At 44.3% G+C, this 26,771-nt stretch overlaps 1 protein-coding gene and 1 pseudogene across 2 annotated transcripts in view; one reads left to right on the forward strand and one right to left on the reverse strand.

Annotated features, from left to right (window-relative positions):
- The window catches only part of LOC135054490 (zinc finger protein 436-like), a 54,942-nt gene extending 35,398 nt beyond the window's left edge, over positions 1-19,544 (forward strand). The window contains exon 7 of one of the 2 annotated variants that reach the window (XM_063957598.1): positions 17,766-19,544. In XM_063957598.1, the coding sequence (XP_063813668.1) occupies positions 17,766-19,006 (1,241 nt within the window). In that variant the 3' untranslated portion in view covers positions 19,007-19,544. The remainder of the gene's footprint in view (positions 1-17,765) is intronic. The other variant, XM_063957599.1, reaches the window with a different exon arrangement.
- LOC135056588 (oocyte zinc finger protein XlCOF7.1-like) overlaps positions 1-26,771 on the reverse strand; it is a 195,415-nt pseudogene that overhangs the window by 103,199 nt on the left and 65,445 nt on the right.

Raw genomic sequence — 26,771 nt, forward strand, 5'->3', positions numbered from 1 at the left:
ACAAAATTTTAGGTGTTTACAGTCACAAATTGTGTAGTTAACACTGTACAGGTGTGTGATTATTTATCATGTCTAAGAGCTGAAAGGGTGAGGAAAATACACTCACAGCAGCGTCGACACTCATGTCATGTTTTCTTGCAGAGATGGGATCTGGTTCAGAATGATTTGTATACAAATTGTTTGAGCTTTCACCAAAGCCTCTTAAATAATCTAAGGCAGGCACAGGTGCAAGTGGATTCCCCATGGGCTACTTTTGCACAGACATTATCCAGTATAGCTGAGCGGATAATGCCAACTTCTGTACCAGGGATAGGTTACGGGAGGCGGTCGTTAGGTCGACAAGCAATAGGTCAACATACATTGGGTCAACCACTGAAGGTCGACATGGTCACTAGGTCTACATGTACTAGGTCAGCATGCAAAAAAGTTGACATGGGGTTTTCACAATTTTTTTCACCTTTTTCATACTTAACGATCCACGTGGACTACAATTGGGAACAGTAACCTTGCCCGAAGCAGGGCGAGCATAGCGGTGCACTAATTGGGGTTCCTCGTCACTTTATGAGGAAAACGGAAAAAAACTCATGTTGACCTTTTTCCATGTCGATCTAGTGACCATGTCAACCTAATGCATGTCGACCTTCAGTGGTCGACCTAATGTATGTCGACCCAATGAACCACACCCTAGGTTACACTATTAACCCTTACATGCAGCATTCCACCTGGCGTTTATTACATCCAGCAGGGGAAGCAGCAGCCTCTCAACAAACAGTCTGAAAGGGCAGTGGTAAGTAAATCGCATAGACCTGAAACAACATCTTCACAGTCTACACCTGTTTCAGATGAGGATTCGTCAGAGGATGAAGACTCATCACTCTCCGGTTCTGCATACAGAGACGAGGAGGAAGGCGTCAGCTCAGTGGACATACCTGAGCTAATTAGTGCTATGAAAGCCATTCTATTCTTAGAGGAGGCAGCAGTGCCTGTGTTAAATTCTAAGGCACCTGTGTTTAAACATCCCAAAACAGGTAGGACTGAGTTCCCTGGGCAAGAACAGCTGACGGAAATTATACAAGAGGCTTGGGTTATGCCCAGTAAGAAAAAGTTTAGAATTCCAATTATCCTCTTCCAGCTGGGGACCATTTAAAAAGAGAGGTGGCTCCTAAAGTAGATAGGCATGCCGTTCAATTGGTGCGAAAATCTACATTACCTCTGCCTTCAACATCATTAAATGATGTCACGGATAGGAGAGTTGATGGTTTTCTAAAAAAATGTTTTCCATGTCTGGGGCAATCATAAGACCAGCCATGGCTTTAGCCTGGATGGGGAAGGCAGTTGCTGCCTGGGCTGATGCATTGGAGTAAGATCTTCCAATGACATCTAGAGAACAAGAATGCCATATTGCACATATAAAACAGGCGGCGATGTTTATGGAAGAAGCAGCCTTGGATATGGGTACAATTGCCTCTCAAGCATCAGCCTCAGCAGGAGCTGCTCACAAAGCGGTTTGGCTACGTACATGGAAGCTGATTCAGAATCCAAGAAGGTTCTGGGGTCTTTGCCTTTTACTGGAGATATTCTTTTTGGTAAAGAATTAACCAGTATTTTGGAGTCCGAAGCAGATTCCAAGAAAGTGAAGTTTCCTTCCACATACAGATTCAAGCCTAGATTTCCAGCTTTTCGGCCCTTTCGGTTACAAAGAAAAGGTGTTGGCAAACAGTCCCAATACAACAAGTCTGGTAAGACTAAAAAGCATTGAGCTACCAGAGGATTGGCTTCTAAAACAGAAGATAAGCCATCAGCCTGATGGTGCGAGCCTCCACCTGGGGGATCTCAGGGTGGGAGGCAAACTTCTTCAATTTACACAGATCTGGCAGCAGTCTACAACAGATGCCTGAGTGCAAGAAGCGGTATCGCACAGTTATGAGTTTGGTTTCAAGAAAAACCCTCCTCAAAGGTTTTCTTGTACCAGCCCGTCTTTGAAAGAGACAAGGACTAAGGCTTTGCAAGAGGCAGTTCAGAAATTGCTTCAGTCAGGAGTAATCATTCCAGTTCCTCCTGCACAACTAGGACAGGGTTTCTACTCCAGCCTGTTTCTAGTCCAGAAGCCAAAAGGGTCGTTTCGGCCCACACTCAATCTAAAAGTACATTTGGGTGCCTTGGTTTCATATGGAAACTTTGCGTTCCATCATTTTGGCCATGGAGCCAGGGGATTTTATGGTGTCTCTTGACATCCAGGATGCTTACCTACATGTTCCTATAGCCTTAGGTTCGCTATCCTCCAACAGCATTTTCAGTTCCAGGCTCTGCCATTCGGATTGGCCACAGCCCCCAGAGTATTTTCCGAAATCATGGTGGTAATGGCAGCTTATCTGCCAGCAGGGGATAAGAATTGTTCCATACCTTGACGATCTTTTAATCCTGGCACAGTCTCAGGAGTTGCTTCTGTGTCATCTGCAGCAGACAATAGAGCAGAAGCACGGTTGGCTCATAAATTGGGCAAAATCGTCTCTGGTTCCGTCATGGAGGATGACTCACTTGGGGGCTGTGTTGGATTCAAGCCTTCAGAGAGTAGTTTTACCTCTGAACAAAATAGACAAAGTTCATTCAAGGATTCAGGAGCTGCTACACAGTCGGAAGATATCCATTCACGCAGCAATGCATTAATGGGATTGGTTGTGTCAACATTCGACATGGTAGAGTATGCTCAGTTCTATCAGAGACCTGTGTCAAGACTGTGGTTTTTATGAACCCGGTGTCTATGTGAAGTCCGGGTAACTGCAGGTCTATGTGTATATTTGGCTGGTCCGTGGAAATCAGTGAGAATAAGTAGTAAGGAGCAATCCCTGACCGGGGATCGAACCCTGGCCTCAGCAGAGGGAGCCGTATCCTGTCACAGTCAGTGGCTGTGACTTTAAGACGAGGCTGAAGAAGAACTGAAGACTGTAGCTGTGACTTTAAGACAAGACTGAAGAATACTGCGGCTGTGTCTTTAAGACGAGACTGAAGCGTACTGGATATAACTGGTAACACACTGTAATCCAGACTGGGTAGCAAAAAGCGGAGTTTTACAGGAATTAAGGTAATAGTGTTGCCTTTTAAGGAGGTCAGCTTCGTGTGACACAAGGAACTGCCAGATTCTGTAACACAAGTCTCTTTACTTATACTTCCTGGTGATTGGTGAACAGATTCAGGTGATTCAGAGAGTCTCAGGATGGCACAGGATTGGATAGCTCCAGGTCAGGTGATCAGACCCTGTCATGTTAATACTCTAGGTTAGGCTCTGATGTGGAGTGAGGCCTAGCAGGCAGAAAAAACACTGAAGCCTGAACTTCTGCAAATGAACAGAGGATGCTGACTTTTAGGACTAAACTCCAGAATGAACACAGTGAAGAATCAAAATGCTGCACACAGCTGATTACTGATTATTTAGAGGAATTCCTACTCAGGTGGCTAATCAAGGTAAGCAAACACAGATTTGCAGTGTTCCTGGTGAGCTGAACAGATGCAAGTTACAGGATACGCTGAGGTAAGCCTCAGAATATAAGAAATACATTCAGGATCATGACACTTTGCAACATCTGATCCCTACCAAATGGAATGGTTTTCATCAGACAAAAACGCAGACGATGGACCTTACTCTGGAAGTAAGGAGGTCATTAGCCTGGTGGCTAGAGACATCCCATCTGGACAAAGAGAGACCCTTTTGGATATCCGATTGGGAAAGTCTGACAACAGATGCCAGTCTTCAGGGCTGGGGAACGATGTCAGGAAGGATTTGTTTCAGGGGCAGTGGACCAAGGAAAAAAGTTGCCTGCCAATAACTATATTGGATCTCCGGGATTATATATATATATATATATATTGTAACACTGTAGGGGTGCAAGGTGCCTCTTCCTAGGGAATATGGCAGCACGCAGCAGCTGAGGAATAACACAAGTCCAGTTTCTGGTACAACTGACCCCGGCCAGTTTTATTGAAACAGAAAATAAAACAAACCCCAAAATAAAAATACCTTGCCTGTCCGGCACTAACTAAACATAAGATATTCCTAACTGTCACTAAACAAAACACAGAGTTCTTCAGTACATACTGTATAGCTCACTTGCATCAGAAAGCGTGTCTCTCACACACAGATCCTGCAGCCTTCCCAGGCAGTCTGCCCATACTAATCAGGTTAGAAGCACTATAACACTCTTACACAGCTGAAACCCTGATTAGCCCTCTGTGAGGCCAAAGACCCGAACTGGGCCCAATGTCTAGAACTCTCCTTATCTCTCTCTCAGAGCCTTTACCCAGCTTTTACAGCAAACTGAAAAGGTTCAGACAAAACAAAAAGCATTTTTCCTAGAAGTTAACATTTTCTAAAACATGTAAGACAAGAACCTGGGACAAATATACCTGCCCTCAAACACTATCCCAGTGTTCTTGTCACAATATATATATATATATATATATATATATATATATATATATATATTCACTGATTCCGGCCAAGGACATCCTTCAGGTGAAACCAGTTCAGATCCGCTCGGATAATGCAATGGCAGTAGCGTACCTCAACCATCAGGGAGGAACTCACAGCCAGAAAGCAAAGAACGAGGTAAGTCACATACCCTTGTCTTGTCCGCAGTGTTTGTTCCAGGAGTCCTAAACTGGGAAGCCGACTTTCTCAGTCGACACGCCATTCAGGGAAGCAAATGGGCTCTACACCCGGAGGTCTTCCAGACTCTAGTGAACAAATGGGGATTGCCAGAGATAGATCTCATGGCATCCCGTCTGAACAACAAAGTTCTCGCATAGGGTTCAAGAACAAAGGATCCCAGAGCGATCTTTGTGGACGCCTTATCAATGAGATGGAATTTCCATCTATCTTATGTGTTTCCTCTAATCTCCCTATTACGCAGGGTGGTGAGAAAGATAAAGCAAGGAAAGGGTGCCGAGATATTAAAAGCTCTGGCTTGGCCCAGAAGACATTGGTATACAGATCTGCAGAGGATGTCGATGGATGCTCCATTGCTGCTCCCTCAACGTCCAGCTCTACTGACGCAGTGTCCTTGTTATCACAGACATCTGGATCGACTGTCTTTGATGGCGTGGTTCTTGAAACCTCTATCCTGAAGTCAAGAGGATTCTCACAACAGGTAAATCAAACCATGCTCAGAGCAAGGAAGCCTCCTCATCTCGTATTTCTCACCAAATATGGCAGGCCTATATTCATTGGTGTTTTGAACGGAAAATGGACCCTACGTCTTTCAGAGTTTCCAGGGTCTTAGCATTCCTTCAGGCAGGAATTAATAAATGTTTGAAGGTGGCTTCCTTGAGAGTGCAAGTGTCGGCATTGAGTGTATGGTTCCAAAAGAAAATTGCCAACTTTCAGAATGTGCGTAATTTTCCACCTACAGTGCCTTGGGACTTATGTTTAGTCCTGAAAGCCCTTCAAGTTTCCCCATTTGAGCCTCTTAATTAAGTGGATCTTAAATGGTTAACAGCTAAAGTTCTCTATCTACGCCATGGCATCAGCTAGAAGAGTGTCAGATTTAGGGGCATTGTCATGTCGTTCCCCATTTCTGATTTTTTTTATCCAGATAAAGCAGTTCTCAGAAAAACAAAGCGCTAGATGAACAATGCTGGAGAGGAAAGATGCAGAGGGGAAAGAAGCAGCAAGAAATAGAATATAACAATAAAAAAATAAAATAAAAATAAAAAATAAAATGTTTAAGCTCTTTTGTGATAAATTGCTGTTTGGTAAGGGCAAAAAAAGGGAAGGAGTCCTTTATTATAGATCTTACACCGCCTTAATTGAATACTAAACTATCCCTAGTTCTAACCTTTATGCTCCGTTTGTTCTCTGACCGGAGCTTGTTATTAGCCGGGCGCTCCTTTCAGCGGCTCAGTGCAGTGGCTCAGTACGGCAGGTCTTCTTACGGCTTTGCGTGCCGGAGCCGGTCGCTTCTATTAGCGGCTTCTCAGATGCTCAGTGCGGCGGGTCTCCTTATGGCTTGGCGTGCCCAATGCCTTTATTTCCTCCCAAAACAGCTGTAAAACGTTCCAACACGTTTCGTGCATGGGATTGCTGCATGGATGGATATTCTGCGACTGTGTAGCAATTTCTGAACCCTCATCTGTAGTGAGGTTATTTTGTTCAGAGGTAGAAAGATTCTCTGAAGACTGGTGTCCAGCACAGCTCCCAGATGGACATTGCCTAATTTATGAGCCAGTCGTGAGCCTGCAAACAGGCTATTGTCTCTTGGAGATGCGTAACATAGTTTCCTGAGACTGAGCCAGAATCAACAAGTCGTCTAAATATGGGAAAATCCTTGTTCCCTGATGACAAAGTTGAGCTGCCATCGCCACCATAATCTTGGTATATACCCTTGGAGCTGTAGCCAGTCCAGTTGGTAGGGCCTGAAAGTGTAAATGCTGTTGTAGGATAGCAACCCTGAGATAGAACTAATGGGAAGGTGCTATAGATACATAGAGGTAAGCATCCTGGATATCCAGGGACACCATTAAGTCTCCCGGCTCCATTGCCAGGACAATAGACCGTAGAGTTTCCATACGGAACCGATGCTTCCAGATGTATTTGTTCAGAGTCTTGAAATTGAGAATGGGTCGGTAGGATCCATTTGGTTTCTGAACTAGAAACAGGTTGGAATAGAAACCTGGTCCCCTTTGTGCAGTAGGAACCGGCATTATCACTCCTGACTGCAGTCTTTTTTGCACTGCCACTTGTAGAGCCAGGGCCTTCGATTCCATTGGAGACTGACTGGTACAACAAAATCTTTGAGAAAGATTCTTCCTTAAGGAAAAAGCTTAACCACAAGACACTGCTTCTTGCACCCAGGTATCTGTGGTGGAATTTTTCCAAACCTGTGCAAAAAGAAGTCCGCTCCAACCCTGGGGTCCCCCAGGTGCAGGCCCATGCCATCAAACTGACAGCTTGTCTTCTGGTTTAGAATCTGGGCATCTGGTTGACCATGTCTGTTTACCTTGTCCGTTTCTGTTCCTAGCCTTACTAGAAAATGTCTGGCTGAGACTGTTTGCTGTAAGCCTTTCCTTTAGCTTTACCCTGGACCCAAATGGGCCAGAAAGTCAGAAACTTGCGTTTAGTCTTGTATGTGATGGGAACCTTCATCTTTTTGGAGTCTGCTTCAGACACAAGAATATTATCTAATTCTGTACAAATATTTTCAACAAAAGGCAAAGATTCCAGAACCTTCTTGGATTCTGAGTCAGCCTTTCATGCACATAGCCAAATAGCTCTGCGAGCTGCTACTGAGGAAGCTACAGCCTGGCAAGCTACTATACTGATATCCAGGGCAGCTTCTTCCATAAAAGCAGCTGCCTGCTTTATACATGTAATATGGGATAACTGTTTTCTCGTAGCTGTTGAATCATCATCTTCCATCGCTTCTGCCCAGCCTGCTACTACTTTAGTCACCCAGGCTGTGGCCATAGTTGGGCTAGTCACTGCCCCTGCTAAGGAAAAAACAGTCTTTAAAAACCCCTAAATCCCTCTTTCAGTCCCATTGTTTAATGATGTTGAAGGCAGAGGTAATGTAGATTTGCACACAAGTTGAACTATCGGGGTAATTACAAGTTGATCGCAGCAGGAAAGTTTTTAGCAGTTGGGCAAAACCATGTGCACTGCAGGGGGGGGCAGATATAACATGTGCAGAGAGAGTTAAATTTGGTTGTGGTGAGTTCAATCTGCAATCTAAATTGCAGTGTAAAAATAAAGCAACCAGTATTTACCCTGCACAGAAACAAAATAACCCACCCAAATCTAAATCTCTCTGCAAATGTTATATCTGCCCCCCCTGCAGTGCACATGGTTTTGCCCAACTGCTAAAAACTTTCCTGCTGCGATCAACTTGGAATTACCCCCTATATGCGCATCTAATTTGGGAGGAACCTCCCTTTTTAAACAGTCCACAGTAGGAAAGGAGAAAATGAACCCACTATTTGGGAATCTTACATTTCTTACTGGGTGTAACCCAAGCCTCCTGCATGATTTCCTTCAGTTGTTCTGAATTAGGAAACTCTGCTCTCTCTTACGTCCTAGAGGATGCTGGGGTCCATTTAGTACCAAGGGGTATAGACGGGTCCTTTGGGAGCCACTGGCACTTTAAGAGTTTAATGGTGTGGGCTGGCTCCTCCCTCTATGCTCCTCCTACCAGACTCGGTTTAGAAAATGTACCCAGAGAAGCCGGTCACAGCTAGGGGAGCTCTTAGGAGTTTTTCTGGTTTTATTATTGTCTGAGTTTGTTAGGTTACAGGAAGGCTGCTGGTAACAGCCTCCCTGCTTCGTGGGACTTAGGCGGAAGTAGGAACCAACTTCCTGAGGAGTAAATGGTTCTCTACTCCGCTGACAGGACACTGAGCTCCTGAGGGTGCTGATCGCAAGCCCACGAGGCGACCGCTCACTCCCACAGCACGGCCGCCACCCCCTAACAGAGCCAGAAGAAAGAAGAGTGGTGAGTACAGCACCGGCATCCCGGTTAGCAAGTTGCCGGCGGGTATGGCAGCACAAGGGTGGGAGTGCAGCTCTGACAGGCTGCGCTCCGGGGCGTCCTGAGTCAGCGCGATATTCCTTACACTGGTCATGCAGCAACCGGGGCTAATCCCCCTGTTAACACTAAAATCCTCAGGCCAGTTTAAATTATTTGTGCGGGAAACCATGCACCATTACAAGGGGCGGGACTTCCTCAGAGCGGATCCAGCACTCACCAGCGTCCTTATCGCCCTGCAGATCATAGGAACTAGGACGCTGACAGGGAGCGCTGCCCTCCACATCACTCCAGCTATACCTCTGCGGTACCAGGGTGTTATAGACAAGGGGGTGGGTGTTATATATGTACTAACTACCCTATTAAGGTTAGTTAGTCAGCGACAGGCTTTTATGATGATAACTGCCTACAGGGGCGCTGTGTGGCTGGCTCCTTATACTCTTTGACTCTCTGAAGGTACTCTGGGGGAAACTGTGTCTGACATTTTCCTGTGTGTGTGTGTGTGTGTAAGTGTGTATATCCACATTACCATGTCTAGGAACTCTGTGTCCTGTGCTGCAGAATGTGTATATTCTCCTGAGGAGTCTATTCCATGTACTCAGGACTGCAATGTACTGTCTCAGCCTTCTGACTCCGAACCCCCATGGGTGGATTCTTTAAGGGGAATGATATCCCAGATTTCAACAAGGATGTCACATACTGAGAAAGAGATGCAGTTTTTGAGACAATCTGTAGTGGGTTTGACATACTCAGCCCCCACTACTTCATCTAAAACCCCACCTACATACCCAAAAAAGCGTACACTTGCCCAGATAATGCAAGCTGACCCTGATACCGACTCTGATACAGGGGACGGTGATGGGGATATGCAGGGGGTGATGCATCCCTTGCTAAAGTGGTGCAGCTAATGATTGAAGCCATTAGGGATGTTTTGCATATTTCTGAGAAGGTACCTGAACAATCAGAGGAATCTTATTTTACAGTAAATAAGAAATCCTCGCTTACCTTCCCTGCTTCTAAGGAGTTAAACTCCTTGTTTGAAAAATCCTGGCAAAACCCAGATAAAAAATTCAAGATCCCTAAAAGAATTCTCATTGCTTTCCCTTTCCCTGAAGAGGATAGGAAGAAGTGGGAAAACCCACCTATAGTAGACGCTTCTGTATCGAGGCTGTCTAAAAAGGTGATTTCAACTGTCTTAAAGGAGCCGGCTGACCGCAAGATTGAGACTACGCTCAAACTACTATACACTGCTACAGGCGTGGCGTTTAGGCTCACTATTGCTTGTGCGTGGATTTCTAAAGCCATAGTAAAGTGGTCAGGCACCTTACTAGAGGACTTAGATACTATAGATAGGAGTGACAGTGACTTGTTTTTACGTCACATACAGGATTCTGCAGGTTTCATGGTGGAGACCATGAAGGACATTGGCCTGCTTAATGCAAGGGCTACTTCCATGGCAGTTTTAGCACGCAGGGGACTCTTGCTACGCCAATGGACTGCGGACGCAGAATAAAAAAAAAGTGTGAAGAACCTGCCCTTCACAGGTCAGGCACTATTTAACGATGCGTTGATATGCAGAGTGACTGCGGGTAAGTCAACATTTCTTCCCTCCGCAGCAGCCCCGGCTAGGAAATCTTAACCTACGCCTACACTGCAGTCCTTTCGGACCGCAAAATGTAAACATCCAAACCCCCTCCCATCTTCTTTAGAGGAGGTCAGGGATAATCCAAAAAGCCTGCACCAACAGGTTCCCAGGAACAGAAACCAGGTTCTGCTTCCTCCAAATCTTCAGCATGATGGTGGACCCTCCCAGCCTGTAGATCGGGCAGGTGGGGGCGAGACTAAAAGACTTCAGTCACGTCTGGGCGTCATCATACCTAGACACCTGGGTGACTGATATTGTTACCTTAGGGGTACAGACTGGAGTTTCAAGAACTCCAACCTCACAGATTCTTCAAATCAGGCGTACCAACTTCGCTGACAGAAAGTGATATCCTACAGGAAGCCATTAAAAAATTGGTACAAACAAATGTAATTGTTCCAGTTCCACCTCTCTAAAAAACCAAGGTTTATTACTCAAACCTGTTTGTGGTACCAAAAACTGGATGGTTCGGTAAGGCCTAAAACGGTAAGTCGTTGAACCCCTACTTGAGGGTTTTCCAATTCAAGATGGAGTCTCTGAGAGCGGTGATCTCAGGTCTGGAGGAGGGGGAATTCCTAGTATCCCTGGATATTAAGGATGCGTACCTTCACATTACGATCTGGCCGCCTCACCAGGCCTATCTACGGTTTGCACTACAAGACTGTCACTATCAGTTCCAGACATTACCATTTGGCCTTTCCACAGCACCGAGGGTATTCACCAAGGTCATGGCGGCGATTATGTTTCTCCTACGCAAACAGGGAGTGAACATAAATTCAATTTCTGGACGTTCTGATGATAAAGGCATCTTCCAAGGAGAAGCTGTTGCACTCTCAACTACTCCAGGATCATGGGTGGATCCTAAACCTTCCAAAGTCTCATTTGGAACAGACAAGGAGACTACCCTTCCTGGGAATGATACTCGACACGGAAGAGCAGCAGGTGTTTCTGCCTGTGGAGAAAGCGTTGGTGATCCAATCAATGGTCCGGGATGTCTTGAAAACTCCCAGGGTGTTGGTTCATCAGTGCATTCGCCTTCTGGGAAAGATGGTAGCCTCCTACGAGGCTCTACAGTACAGAAGGTTCCATGCACAGTTCTTCCAGCTGGATCTCCTGGACAAGTGGTCAGGATCACATCTTCACATGCACCAGCGGGATACGCCTGTCCTCAAAAGCCAGAATTTCACTCCTCTGGTGGCTGCAAACTTCTCACCTACTCGAGGGCCGCAGGTTTGGGATTCAGAATTGGATTCTTCTAACCACGGATGCAAGCCTCAGAGGTTGGGGAGCAGTCACGCAGGGGGAAAATTTCCAAGGAAAGTGGTCAGGTCGGGAATCTCTCCTTCCAATAAACATTCTGGAACTAATGGCCATGTACAACGGCCTTCTACAAGCTGCGCACCTTCTACAAGATTAAGACGTTCGGGTTCAGTCGGACAACATCACAGCGGTGTCCTATATAAACAGGCAGGGCGGAACGAAGAGCAGGGCTACGATGTCAAAGAGGTAACAAGAATCCTCACCTGGGCAGGAAGGCACGCACTGTCAGCAATCTTCATTCCGGGAGTGGACAACTGGGAAGCAGGCTTCCTCAGCAGACACGATCTCCATCCAGGAGAATGGGGCCTCCACCCGGAGGTGTTCACAGAGGTATCAAGCCGATGGGGTGTACCTCAGATAGACTTGATGGCCTCTCGTCTCAACAAGAAGCTACGGAGGTACTGTTCCAGGTCACGAGCAGTTGTAGTGGATCCCCTGGTAACTCCGTGGGTGTTCCAGTCGATGTACGTGTTCCCTCCACTTCCACTCATCCCAAGGATTCTTAAACTTCTAAAAAGAACAAGAGTTCAGGTGATCCTCATTGCTCCGGACTGGTCCATAAGGGCTTGGTTCAACTGGGACGTTTTCTCCTCTTTCTGCAAGAAGGTGCGGATGTGGGCCTACGCTTGGGCTCCATCAAGGTCCAGATTTTGGCCTTGTCCATTTTCTTCCAGAAACAATTTGCTGCTCTCCAAGGTTCTGACAGTCTTGAAGGGAGTTCTGCACAACCAACCACCCTTTGTTCCTCCTACGGCACCTTGGGATCTAAATGTGGTGCTGCAGTTTCTGCAATCAGACTGGTTCGAACCTTTACAGGAGGTGGACGTTAAGTTTCTTACTTGGAAGGCAGTCACACTGTTGGCATTGGCATCTGCTAGACATGTGTCTGATGTGGAGGCATTATCGCACAAGAGCTACTTGATTTTCCATGAAGATAGAGCTGAGCTCAGAATGCGTCAGCAATTTCTTCCAAAGGTTGTGTCGGCTTTTCATATCAACCAGCCTATTGTGCCAGTGGCTACTGACACCTCGATTACCTCAAAGTTCCTGGATGTTGTGAGGGCTTTGAAAATATATGTGAAGAGAACTGCTTGTCACAGGAAGTCAGACTCGCTATTTGTCCTTTGTGATCCCAACAAGATTAGGTGTCCTGCTTCTAAGCAGACAATTTCTCGCTGGATCATGCCTACTATCCAGCATGCTTATTCTACAACAGGTTTGGCATGTCCAAAATCTGTTCAGGCCCACTCTACACGTAAGGTGGGTTCTACCTGGGTGGCTGCCCGGGGTGTCTCAACTATTCAGCTTTGCCGAGCAGCTTCTTGGTCAGGGTCGAACACGTTTGCTAAGTTCTACAAGTTCAGTAATTTGGCCTCTGAGGACCTTAAGTTTGGTCAGTCTGTTCTGCAGGAACCTCAGCACTCTCACACCCATACTGGGAGCTTTGGTACATCCCCATGATACTATATGGATCCCAGCATCCTCTAGGACTTAGTTTTAAAAACACAGGCTCTGCTGCCTCTTCAATTGACAAAATGGATTTAACAGCCTGAATTAAATCAGGTATATCCACTGATGAGGAGTGCTCCTTATCTCTAGAAGCAGATTCAGAATGGGAAGATTCAGCTTCATCACCTGAAGTATCATCTGATTCTGAAAATCGAGTAGAAATTGAGGACGAAGCACCCTGTCTATCTGACTTCCCCTCCTTGGGCCTATCCGCTAAATTTTGCTGAAAAGCAGCTGAGGACTGATCTAACTCATACACTGGATGTGGCATAACCCATGTGGGATGTTGCATGTAAGGGCTAAGTTGGAACACCATCCCTGGTACTGTAGCAGGTGTCATACGGTTTGCTAAGTTAGACAACGTATGTGCAAAAGCTGCCCAGGGAGGTTCCTGTGACTGAAAAGGTCCCTGACTAGGGGCCAGTCTATTCAGAAGGTTTTTATGGAGACTAGAGCAATTTGCACACAAGTCATCTTGTACCAGATCCTGGGCTGTTAACCCAGATTTGCAGGACAAACATGATATTAATGTAGGTACCTCGTCACTTTTGCCTTTCGTGGACATAGCAAAAATATTAACCACACCAGTGTAATATATGCATAAATGTGACCGTATTCACTTTAATACTCTAAAGTGAAATCAAATCAGATCCCACCTGCCTCGCACCAGCATTGAGGATCTGACAACACAAGGGACAGCTAACATATAACAGAGTTAGAGTCAGCAATCACACTAGCAATCGGTCTCAAAAACAAGAATGCATTAATATACACTGCTAGATAAGAACATTTCAACTACATAATACATATAAGTAGGTAGGAAGAACAATACTGCATTACCTTAAACCGGACACTGAACGTGTTCAGATGCACAGCTAATAATACAGCAGTTCACAATGCTCTTTTGCATCAGGCACCTACTCGCTACTCGTACCGCCCGGGGTAGGTAGGAACTCAGTGCTGTATCACCTGCCTCAGAAAGAGCGGGATACAGGGAGACTTAAACCCCACTTCCATGTGTGACCATGCCACAAACAAACGTCTGATAAACTCAGACGCACCAGTGTACCCCGCCGCACTATAACATAACAAAGCTTGTGGCTGCAAAAAAAATCTAGCAGCTCATCTGTACAACGTGACTGTCTCCTGCACCATGCAAAAAACTGAATTACCTGAGACAGGAGGCGGGCATATAGGGGGCTGGCCCGATGCATCATTGAAGTCTGAAAAGCTTAACTGTTTGGTGCCCAATCCGCTGTCACTTCATCATATCCCAAAGTAGATCCTGTGGATCACTGTGGACCCTGATAGAGAACTTAGAGATTTTATTGCTCTATGTGTGATTTAAGGTTGTTTAATTTGTCTTTGTTTCACTACAAGAAAACTTTATAACACAGTTATAGGTAGAGCTATAAACAGCACCCAGGCATTATTACACTATTGGTTTACATCTAATATACTTCATTGGTTTACATTTTATATACACAATCCATACCTCCCAACATGACCCATTCCAGGAGAGACAACATGCTCTCTACCTGGACTTCCCTCTTAATTTATGATTGCAATCACCTGGGTTTTTTATCAATAAAATAGTTCAACACAGGTGACGCCAATCGTGTATTAAGAGGGAAGTCCAGATAGAGAGCAATTTGTCCCTCCTTGAATGTCATGTTGGGAGGTAAGTACAATCTCATATATGCCTACTTCCACCCCCCGGCTTAATCCGACCCTATATAGATAGATACAAGCGTATGTTACATCACTACCTTTACTGCAGAGTAAAAATCATTATATATCACTACCACAACTAATAAATCCACATCAATATTAACATTGGTTTGAGAATTTACCAACATGACAGGAATTTACCATAACAGCCCCTACAAAGGCCCCAACCTTCACTGGCAGTTACCTCAGATCTGTCCAGTCTCACCCAGGGGCATTGGGCCTAATTCGGAGTTGATTGCAGCAGCAAATTTGTTAGCAGTTGGGAAAAACCAAGGCCCTCATTCCGAGTTGTTCGCTTGCAAGCTGCTTTTAGCAGCTTTGCACACGCTAAGCCGCCGCCTACTGGGAGTGAATAGTAGAATTGCGAACAAAAGATTAGCAGAATTGCGAATAGAAACTTCTTAGCAGTTTCTGAGTAGCTCGAGACTTACTCCGCCATCAGTTCAGTCAGTTTCGTTCCTGGTTTGACATCACAAACACTCCCAGCGTTCACCCAAACACTCCCCCATTTCTTCAGACACTCCCGCGTTTTTCCCAGAAACGGCTGCGTTTTTTCGCACACACCCATAAAACGTCCAGTTTCCGCCCAGAAACACCCACTTCCTGTCAATCACATTATGATCACCAGATCGAAGAAAAAAACCTTGTAATGCCGTGAGTAAAATACCTAACTTAATAGCAAATTTACTTGGCGCAGTCGCACTGCGGACATTGCGCATGCGCATTAGCGACTAATCGCTCCGTTGTGAAAAAAAAATAATGAGCGATCAACTCGGAATGACCACCCATGTGCACTGCAGGTGGGGCAGATATAACATGTTCAGAGAGAGTTAGATTTGGGTGGGGTGTGTTCAAACTGAAATCTAAACTGCAGTGTAAAAATAAAGCAGCCATTATTTACCCTGCACAGAAACAAAATAGCTCACCCAAATCTAACTCTCTCTGCAAATGTTATATTTGCCCCACCTGCAGTGCAAATGGGCCCTCATTCCGAGTTGTTTACTTGCTAGCTGCTTTAAGCAGCCGTGCAAACGCTAAGCCGCCGCCCTCTGAGAGCGTATCTTAGCTCAGCAGAAGTGCGAACGAACAAAGCTTGCGAACACTTCAGACTATTTAGTTCCTGTTTTGACGTCACAAACACGCCCTGCGTTCGGCCAGCCACGCCTGCGTTTCCCCAGGTACACCTGCGTTTATATTTGACACGCCTGTGTTTTTCAGCACACTCTTTGAAAATGGTCAGTTACCTCCCAGAAATGCCCCTTTCCTGTCAACCACTCTGCGGCCAGCAGTGCGACTGAAAAGCTTCGCTAGACTTGTGTGAAACTACTTCGGCTGTTGTCAAAGTACGTTGCACATGCACGTTGCGCCGCTTTTTTGCTTAAACACTGCTCTGCGAACGAAAACAGCTAGCGAACAACTCGGAATGACCACTATGGTATTGCCCAACTGCTAACAAATTTGCTGCTGTGATCAACTCTAAATTACCCCCATTGTCCCAATCGTACTGTATACAGCTGCTTTATATCCACCTGCTGGTTCCTTTAGGTACACACTACATCTCACTGCAGCGGTACAGCAGCTTTACCCACATGCTCAAGTCCTTCCCCAGCCGGGATCTCCCAACATTTCTCCAGAACTGGGAGAGGTCAACCTCTCATCCCCAGTCCAGTGCACAGAATGACTCAACCTCTGTCCCTCTCCTCCCCACTGCTGCCTTGGGTATGTGGAGCATGGCTATTGGTCAGGGGTCATGTAATTGATGATGTAATATTGGCAGGTCAGCCTTGTACACCGTGGCTGGATATTGCAGATGTCTACCGGGGGAAAGTTCTTCCTCCCACCCTGGTGTCTGCTGGGAATCAGCCTGACGGCCGAGCACCATTTATGAATCTGCGATATTCCTGGCTAATTCCACTGAACCAAACACAAGAATCACCATAGTAACATGAGAACTGCAAGAATTAGGAGACGGGCTGGTGTGTAGGTTGGAGTCCACGTGCTGAATTGTCACACACACATATTATATATATATATATATATATATATATATATATATATATAGGAAAAACATAGTGATATATTGTATAAAAAGTGTTTATCCTAATAATGCGATTTTAAGCAGATTGGAACAATTTTGACACACTGGTTCAGAAATCTGTGGCTAAATGAAACATGCTGGATATGTAACATATGTATCTAGGAATTTGGCAGAGAATTATACAGATGAACATAGTGATACATTTTTGAAACAGGTTTATGATATTGGTATACATAGCTGAGAATAGACTTGAATGAAATGTTGATAGCTATGGATACAGATCTAGAGTAAAAGAAATGATACTGGTCTGTTTGCTGATGATAGTAATATCAAATGGTCTTCATGGCTGCGATCTATATATTTAGATATGTATTGAGATTTATGAATATTTTTACCACAAGTGTAATATCGATCTAATACAAGACGTATAATTATTTCTCACACAGATCTAATATAAGATATGTCATTATTCTTTATAAGGGATACAATTGAATTCAATGCCTTTACAGAATGACATTTACACAATAGTCAATGTTATTCAGAAAATCCCTGTTTATTTTAGGAGTATGAATTAAAGGTTACGTTTTAACCTATTACAATCATATCATACGATTTGCAAATTAAATATTGTTATAAAAGAGTGCTCCAAAAAGCAATCTATTCTTCTTGTTGCCTCTTTGCAACAAACACATTGTTTAATGTTTGGTTTTCTTGGTTGCAGGAGCACCTCCAGCATTCTAAAGTTCATAACCCCAGAGGAGGAATACACTTACTAGCTGCTTTTTGTTTTTCAATGTACTTTTATTAATATAATCAAATTATTTCAGTCTGGTGCGGGATACATAGTAGAATATTATATATATATATATATATATATATATATAGTCTCTGTATATTGATGGTTTCCCAACATCTGCCCATGTGATGGCAATTTGGTGACATTTCACCATAGTCTGTATTGAAAAATGTCAACTTTGGACAAACGTTTTCCATATATGTATATTATTCCCAGCAGATGGATGTAGCAGCCGGAATGTCTCAGAGGATCCTCTGACTATATTTCCAGATGGTGAAATAGAAGAAGAGAATGACACCCAAGATTCTACGGAAGAAATCCCTCTTACCCCAGTTATACATCCGGAACATCACCGTGCAGATATATCATCTGGTTCCTCTGATCCTGGGGAATGTTCTCCTGATATCTCTGATGCATCTGTTACAGCTCTGACAGTAGATACAGTGTGTCCCTCTAATATAGATGCTGAATGTTCAACACAGAGCACAGAGCCTGTTACCCATCAGCCAGGGAATAGGCCACTTCAATGTTCTCAGTTTGGGGAATGCTTTAGATATGAATCATTTTTATGTATACATCAGAGATATCACAAAGTTGAGAGGCTGTTTCCATGTTCTGAGTGTGGAAAAAGTTATACAGAGAAATCAAATCTTGTTAGACACCAGAGAAGTCGCACAGAGAGACCATTTCCATGTTCTAAGTGTGGGAAATGTTTTAGAGATAAATCCGTTCTTGTTAAACACCAGAGATGTCACAGAGAGAGACAATTTCCATGTTCTGAGTGTGGGAAATGTTTTAGAGATAAATCAGTTCTTGCTAGACATCAGAGAAGTCACACAGGTGAGAGACCATTTCCATGTTCTGAGTGTGGGAAATGTTTTACAAGGCCATCAAGTCTTTTTACACATCAGAGAAGTCACACAGGTGAGAACCCATTTCCATGCTCTGAGTGTGGGAAAGGTTTTGGACAGAAATCACATCTTGTTAGACATCAGAGAAGTCACACAGGTGAGAGGCCATTTCCATGTTTTGAGTGTGGGAAATGTTTTAGACAGAAATCATATCTTGTTAGACATCAGAGAAGTCACACAGGTGAGAGGCCATTTCCATGTTCTGAGTGTGGGAAATGTTTTGGACAGAAATCATATCTTGTCAGACATCAGATAAGTCACATAGGTGAGAAGCCATTTCCATGTTCTGAGTGTGGGAAATGTTTTGGACAGAAATCAGATCTTGTCAGACATCAGATAAGTCACACAGGTGAGAAGCCATTTCCATGTTCTGAGTGTGGGAAATGTTTTGGACAGAAATCATATCTTGTTATACATCAGAGAAGTCACACAGGTGAGAGGCCATTTCCATGTCCTGAGTGTGGGAAATGTTTTACACAGAAATCATCTCTTGTTACACATCAGAGAAGTCACACAGGTGAGAAGCCATTTCCATGTCCTGAGTAAGTGGAATTACTCAGGAGGTACTTTGTGTGTTTGCAAGTGAGAATATTTTATGAAAAAATTAAACGGCATTGTGTGGCTCATTCAGTTGCAGTTCTTGCTGTTGCTATCTTGCCGTATGCAATTGCAAGTATAAGCTAATATGGGCAGATGCTAACTAAGCATAGGGGCGCCCAGTGCTGTTGCATTATTTCCGTCCAGCAGCGTATAATTGCTGATACATCGGTACCATCATTGCAAATTAGGCCATGTTGGAGAGTCTTGAGTGCCTCGGAAGATGCACAGGCTGAGCTGCTCTCCCAGGATGCTGAGGGCTCTCCAGTAGAAAATCAAAACAGGTTACCGTCCGTAGAAGAGGTTGGAAAGTTTGGGGGCACACTTTGTATAATATGTCTAGAAAATGTTAAACTATAACTTATTCAGACCTGGGTAAAATATATAAAACTTTACTCACAATGCAACAACAAAAATAAATATTTTATGAAAAAATATTGTTTGCTGAGGGGTACGTCACTGGTGAGTGAATGTGAAACGTACGTTTTAGGAAAAATATTGTTTGCTGAGGGGTACGTCACTGGTGAGAAGTGAATATGAAACGTACGTTTTAGGAAACATATTGTTTGCTGAGGGGTACGTCACTGGTGAGGAAAGTAAATGTGAAATGTACATTCAGTTCTAAGAGTCCTGTTTCATTCATGTGAGCAAGTCTGCACTGTACACCTTCCCGCGAAGGTAACTTCTTATCTACCATTCCCTTTTCTCTATCACACTGACCTCTCTATCCCAACGTCACTGCAATGTTATATTAGGAAACTAGTGTGTGGTGATTACTGTATGGCGGTGTGGTGATTGATTACTGTGTGGAGGTGCAGTGATTAGTGTATGGCAGTGTGATTACTTTATGGTGGTGTGATAACTGTATGACGGTGTGGTGATAACTGAGTGGCGGTTTAGTGATTACTGAGTAGCGGTGTAGTGATTACTGAGTGGCCGTGTGATTACTGTATGGCCGTGTGATTACTGTATGGTGGTGTGATTACGGTGTGGCGATTACTTTATGGTGGTGCGATTATTGTATGACGGTGTGGTGATTACTGTGTGGCGGTGTGTTGATTATGGTGGTGTGGTGATTACTGTATGGCAGTGTGATTACTTTACGGTGGTGTGATTACTGTGTGGCGCTGTGGTGATTACTTTATGGTGGTGTGATTACTGTATGACGGTGTGGTCATTACTGTGTGGTTGTTACTGTGTGGCGGTGCGGTGATTACTGTATGGTGGTGTGATTACTGTATGATGGTGTGGTGATTACCTTATGGCGTTGTGATTACTGTATGGTGGTGTTGAATACTGTATGACAGTGTGGTGATTACTGTGTGGCGGTGTAGTCATTACTGTGTGGCCATGTCATTACTGCTGTATGGCGGTGTGGTGGTTACTTTATGGTGGTGTGATTACTGTATGACGGTGATAAAGCTGATTCTTTACCTTATAACATTCACTATAAATGGGTAAAAGACTCAGTACGCAATTGGCTTATGGGGTACCATAAGGGTACGCACTTAGCGTACTAGACGCTAATCTGTGGTCGAGACGCACGAGCGGCACGTTCGCTCACGGCTTACGCTTGGTATCGAGCACGCTATAGGCGGCCGACTACCGTAATGTTACGCTGCTAGCGTAGCGTACGCTGAGCCCGCGAGTGGAACATGAGCGGCGCAGACGCTCACGAGATGACACTCAGTAAACCTTGTATGCAACACACTGAAATATTGAGTTCATATTGTAACCCTTACTACTGAAGTACTGTTAGGATATAATGCTACTTAACCTTGTTAATATAAAAGCTGCTTGAGCGATTAAGATGCTCCGAATACCCTCAGCAATGTAATAAACACACAATACTTGGCTAAGGCTCCAAAACCTTTACTAACGAGATTTAAGTACGTAAAAAGGGGAAAACAGATAACATCTTATACGCTACATGCTAACATCAATATCTAACAGAATAACTACACATAAATACACAATAGCGGCACAATCGCAAACAATAACATACAATGAGAGAGAGTAAAAGGCTAACACAGAAAGAGAATGAAATGGCTACAGAGAACTTACACACATGGGGAATGATCGCTGCGCAGTCCTGGAACCAGCTCCGAGTTAGTCAATGATGAAAACCGTTTGTGGAGAGAAGACTGAGCTGGTCCTGGCTGGCTGTCCTTATATACATTACATACAGTACACTACAAAGGGACCTATAATCTCATTGTTCATTGGACACAGGAATGTCTCCTCGCACTATAACAAAAGGTCATAGGTTGGTTTAAACAGGTGGGCTGTGACTATATCAAACTGCTCAGGTGGGAGGGAATCTCAGGATTCCCGGCGCATGGATAATGAACTGCAAATATAGTAAATGTCCAGAAACTACTTATAGGCATAACTATACGCAGGAGCGATTAATCTTTACCTAACCAGCATCGGATTGTTTCTAATAAAATGTTCTTTAGTTAGGTACCAAACACCATCGTTCAAACCCTGTCTAACCCTTTGTATCATGCAAAGAGGAATTCCTCTGTCCACTGACCAGTTACATTAAACAAACTTACAGTTATTATTAAGGGGAACATTACCTATAAAACCTACTATTCAGATTAACTATGTAACGATTGAGTCGCCCGCCAGACGCACACAAACTCTACCGTAAATACACATACCACGCGCCTAAGCACACGGCCGTGGAGGCGCCGTCACGCAACTGCGTGTATGCGTACGCACGGGAGAGAACGTGCAGCGGGCAAGCGCATGAGGTCAATATTTGGCAACGTGCAGCATGATATTTTTCGACTTTGACAGTCCACCCTTTGGCAGTCATCAATAACTGCCACTTCCTAAAACAATTCAAACAAAAATATATGTCATCACGTAAATACCTTTTTATGATTGGGTAAAGGGAGGAGAGGAGAAGGTGGGAAAACTATGACCTAGTGAGATAGTAGAAGCATGTGTGTATGGATCCATGTTTGAGGGGTCATGTATCATCGTGCCGTACGTGTTTTAAATCAAGCTTCGAGGTATTGCGAAGTATACATTTGAATCCTTCTTATCCCGTATTAAGGGTCTGTGGATGGGCTGTCAAACTTTACCGAGCTCTTTTCGGCTTTTGGTTGCAACAAATGGGGGAGCACATTTAGTTGACGATACATGAATGGGTGGGAACATGTGAATGCTGATATATGTGTCTATATTCCCTGTCGACTATGTGTGTCATTACCTGAAGGTTGTAGAAATGAGGATAAGAAGCAATTATTATAAATGCAGTCATAAACTATGTGAGTTTAGTATGCATTCGCCGATTGAGGTCTTGTCTGATGTCTTGTCTTGATGTACATGTTGTCTGATGTCTCTCGGTGCTTTTGCTATAAATGGCGGCAAAAGCTTTCTCAATGTCCATAAAATTACAGTATCTAAAGTATTTGGGCTTTCGTAAAAATTTAAAGTCACTAGGGATATTGGGGGTCTGTATGAAAAGTTCATCAATGGTCTGTATAAAAGAGGTTGTCAAATTCTTCTTCCAAGCGGATGTCTTTGTACCTTGGAGGAAAACAAAGGAGAAACGCATGAAAGAAGCGGACCGTGGAATCACATTTTCATCACAACATTGTCTCTATCGTTGGATCATAAACCAAATTAGTTGTTGTTATTACAGTGTCCTCACTCCTCAGACTTATCACTCTAGTTTTACCTTTACACTTCATTAAAATCCGAGCGCATCTAAATATCAGATCAACCAATACGACGACTCCCAGGATACACAAAATAAATTTCCCTACGTCCATTATAATACCTTGGGCTCATTCTCCTAAACCAGAGAACCAGTTTCGTGGGTTCAACCATGACACCCAACTGGTCAGCTCATTACTCACAGCAGCGAGAGTGAGATTGTGTCTCCTTCGGAACTCCCACTTTAATTGTAAAATGTCATCCATCTTTTGGTCTATGACCTCGGCTGGGTCCTCCGTGCTGTTTGTAATGTACGTGCAGCACTTTATTCCATATTGAGTTGCTAGGGTAACACAATACCCGCCTGTCACTGCTGTGAGGTAATTGAGAATCATCCTATGCTGAACCAGTTCTGTTTTGTAGGCTTGTAACTCTCTCCCAGTATACCTGAATGTGTCGTCATACATTTCGGTGATATTGTCTAACAAATTTGCTAGCGCAGATATATATCTAAAGTTTATCACTCCTCTGGCGGTACGAGTGATATCTAACGCGAGTAGGACTTGAATCCCGGTGGATTCATGGATCAGGTCAGAGGCCGGATGCTCTGTTCTTTCTGTCAGGTGCCGTTTTAACGACGTGCTCGTAATGAGTGTGAGTATAAGGAGCTTGGGCACCGCGGTGAATGTCTTTCATTTTGATATGGGATACAGTCATTACTTCAGGCAGTACTTTTCCAATGTAACACAATCCCTCTGATTTTGGGGCAAGCCACTTATACGCCTTCCTCCCGCATATGAAATATGCATCATCGGGGAGAACATATGGGATGGAGTATGACATTACCATGTTACAAATTTTCCATGTGAAATCTCCTAACCCTAATTCTCCCATCTGTCTAGTACATGTATTGGGTTGTACGATATGTGCACAGTATCCTGGTGATACTTCTCCAACTCGCATGGTCCTACTTCCTAAAGTGTACCTATACCGGAAGAACCTTCCATTGTCGGCTATCTGGCGTATAAGTTCTGTGTCTATGGGCATTTTGTCGGGTCTGTATGAAAAGGTCATGGTTTGATTACTCCATGACACTTCCCAATTTCCCGGCTTTCGGGGATTGGAAATGTTAAAGCATACTAAGGATCTATCCACATGATACTGGTGGAGCTGCAAACTAGGAGGACTAGAGATATTAAACCTCTTGTCCACCGGCTTCCCACCACTTAGCTCAAGTACCTCTCCTACAGTTAAAGGGAATGGTACTAGCCCTGATTTGCTGTGACCTTGAGGTACTTGAGAGCATACCCAACAGTCTGTCTGGTGTAACACTTTACCCACTAAGGAGTGATAGTCACTCAATGGATGCCGGTCCATGTGGATATTAAAACTGGACTGACATTTCTTGATGCACCCATCCTCAACTATGTTATCACAATGCCTACAGATGCAGTTTTCTTCAGCTAACAATCCTTCACAATTCCTTCTATTGTCAATGCTATCAGATCGTTTTCTGATACTCGCCTTTACTCTGTGATTGTGCTGCTCTTGGAAAACTACGCCTCCATCCTGGTTATCAGAACCCATTCCAGATCCTTTCTCGACCTCCATGGTACTCTCACCGAAACAGACTGCTCTGGTCAACAACAGGGTCAACAGGAAAATCCGGATCACAGTCTCTTGGGGCAAGTCCATCTTAGAGGAGTAAAAGGAGAAAAATAAGAAGGGGGAAAGGAAATAGGAGTGAGGTGGGACCTGGAGAAAATAACAAATGGGAAAAAGAAATCTGGCTCGACAAGCTTCCGGTCTTATTATTCTCAGCGCTCAGGTGTCGTATCAATCTTCCCTGAACAGACACTCTAGTGATACAACCTCTACCGTCTGTTCTTTATCACGGGACCTCTCTGGATCAGCAACCTTTTTACAATGAGACGAATGGACCCAAGTCTCCTTCTCGGCAACCTTCAATGCTGTTGTGCTGGTTAATAAGACTTGGTATGGTCCTTCCCATCTGTCAATAAGGCAACCTGAGCGTAGAAAATTCAGTATCATTACATAATCCCCAGGTTCAATGTCATGACAATTACTGTCTGGCAAATCAGGAATCACCAACTTTAGATTATCATTCTGATTCCTCAATTGCTTACTCATCTTAACCAAGTACTTAACGGTTACTTCATTGTTACATTTCAAATCATCCTGGTGGTTAATCATAACATGGGGTTGTCGACCAAACAAAATTTCAAAAGGAGACAGATTAAGAGGGGACCTGGGAGTGGTTCTGATGCTGTATATACAATTGGCAAAGCTTCGGGCCATAACAGTCCTGTTTCAGTCATTACCTTGCTCAATTTATTTTTAATAGTGCTGTTTACTCTTTCCACCTTCGCACTCGCCTGAGGGCGGTACGGAGTGTGCAGCTTACTGTTAATTCCCATCAATTTACACATTGAGGGTAATTCCAAGTTGATCGCAGCAGGAAATTTTTTAGCAGTTGGGCAAAACCATGTGCACTGCAGGGGGGGCAGATATAACATTTGCAGAGAGAGTTAGATTTGGGTGGGTTATTTTGTTTCTGTGCAGGGTAAATACTGGCTGCTTTATTTTTACATTGCAAATTAGATTGCAGATTGAACACACCACACCCAAATCTAACTCTCTCTGCACATGTTATATCTGCCTCCCCTGCAGTGCACATGGTTTTGCCCAATTGCTAACAGAATTCCTGCTGCGATCAACTTGGAATTACCCCCATTATTTGAAAGACTTCACCTGTAAAATGGGTACCCCTATCACTCTCAATGATTCTAGGGATACCATACCTGCACACAAATTCCTGCACAATTTTCTTTGCAGTAAACACAGCGGTATTTGTGGCCGCGGGGAATGCTTCAACCCAATTTGAGAACACGTCAATACAGACCATTACATATTTTTAAATTTCTACATGGTGGCAATTGTATGAAATCAATTTGTATCACCTGAAAAGGGCCATCTGTAGGAGGGATATGGGATGGCTCTGTTGGTATTGCCTTACCGATATTCTTCCTCAAGCAGGTGAGACATGTCATCGGTCTTTTTCCCGCATGAGAAGAAAATCATGGCGCACACCAATAGGCTCTTACCAACTTACACATTCCTTCTTTGCCTAGATGAGTTAGCCCATGTGCCGCTTCCGCTAGACTTGGAAGGTATGCTCTGGGTGCCACTGGCTTACCCTGTCCATCTGTCCAGAGTCCTGAGGACTCCTGGCCATATCCTTTTGACCTCCAAACTGCCTTTTCTTGTGGTGAACACAAATTTTGCATTTCATATAATTTCTGTATGTTTACAGTATTAAATACCATCAGTTGTGTGCTGTCTCTCTGTATGGGGGTACCGGCTGCTGATTTAGCAGCTTCGTCTGCTCGGCTGTTACCAAGTGATACCGGGTCTTGGCTATATGTGTGAGCTTTACACTTGATAACAGCCACTCTGTCGGGTTCCTGTATCGCTGTTAGAAGTCTTTTGATGTGGGCTGCATGCGCTACGGGTGTGCCAGCTGCCGTCATGAAATTTCTGAGGCACCATAGGGCTCCGAAATCATGGACTACTCCGAAGGCGTACCTAGAATCGGTGTAGATATTGGCTGACTTGCCCTTAGCCAATTCGCATGCTCTGGTTAGGGCAACCAGTTCAGCAACTTGTGCTGAGTGTGGTGGGCCTAGCGGTTTCGCTTCTACGGTACCTTGGTCATCTACGACTGCGTATCCAGTACACAAGTCTCCTGAGTCTGTCTGTCTGTGACAACTACCGTCAGTGTAGAAAGTAAAATCTACATCTTCCAGTGGGTTGTCCCTGATGTCAGGTCTTGCCGTGAAATTTTGGGTCAAATATTCCATACAATCATGCGTGTCATCCCCTGTACTAAATCCTCCTTCACCATCACTCTCATCCTTCACCCTTTGTGCCTGTCCAGGCACACCTGGGAGATACGTTGCAGGATTTTATGCGCAGCATCTCCTTATGGTGATGTTTACGGGGGCCATTAATGCCAATTCCC

Source organism: Pseudophryne corroboree, chromosome 3 (assembly GCF_028390025.1).
Source record: "Pseudophryne corroboree isolate aPseCor3 chromosome 3, aPseCor3.hap2, whole genome shotgun sequence".
Classification (NCBI taxonomy): domain Eukaryota; kingdom Metazoa; phylum Chordata; class Amphibia; order Anura; family Myobatrachidae; genus Pseudophryne; species Pseudophryne corroboree.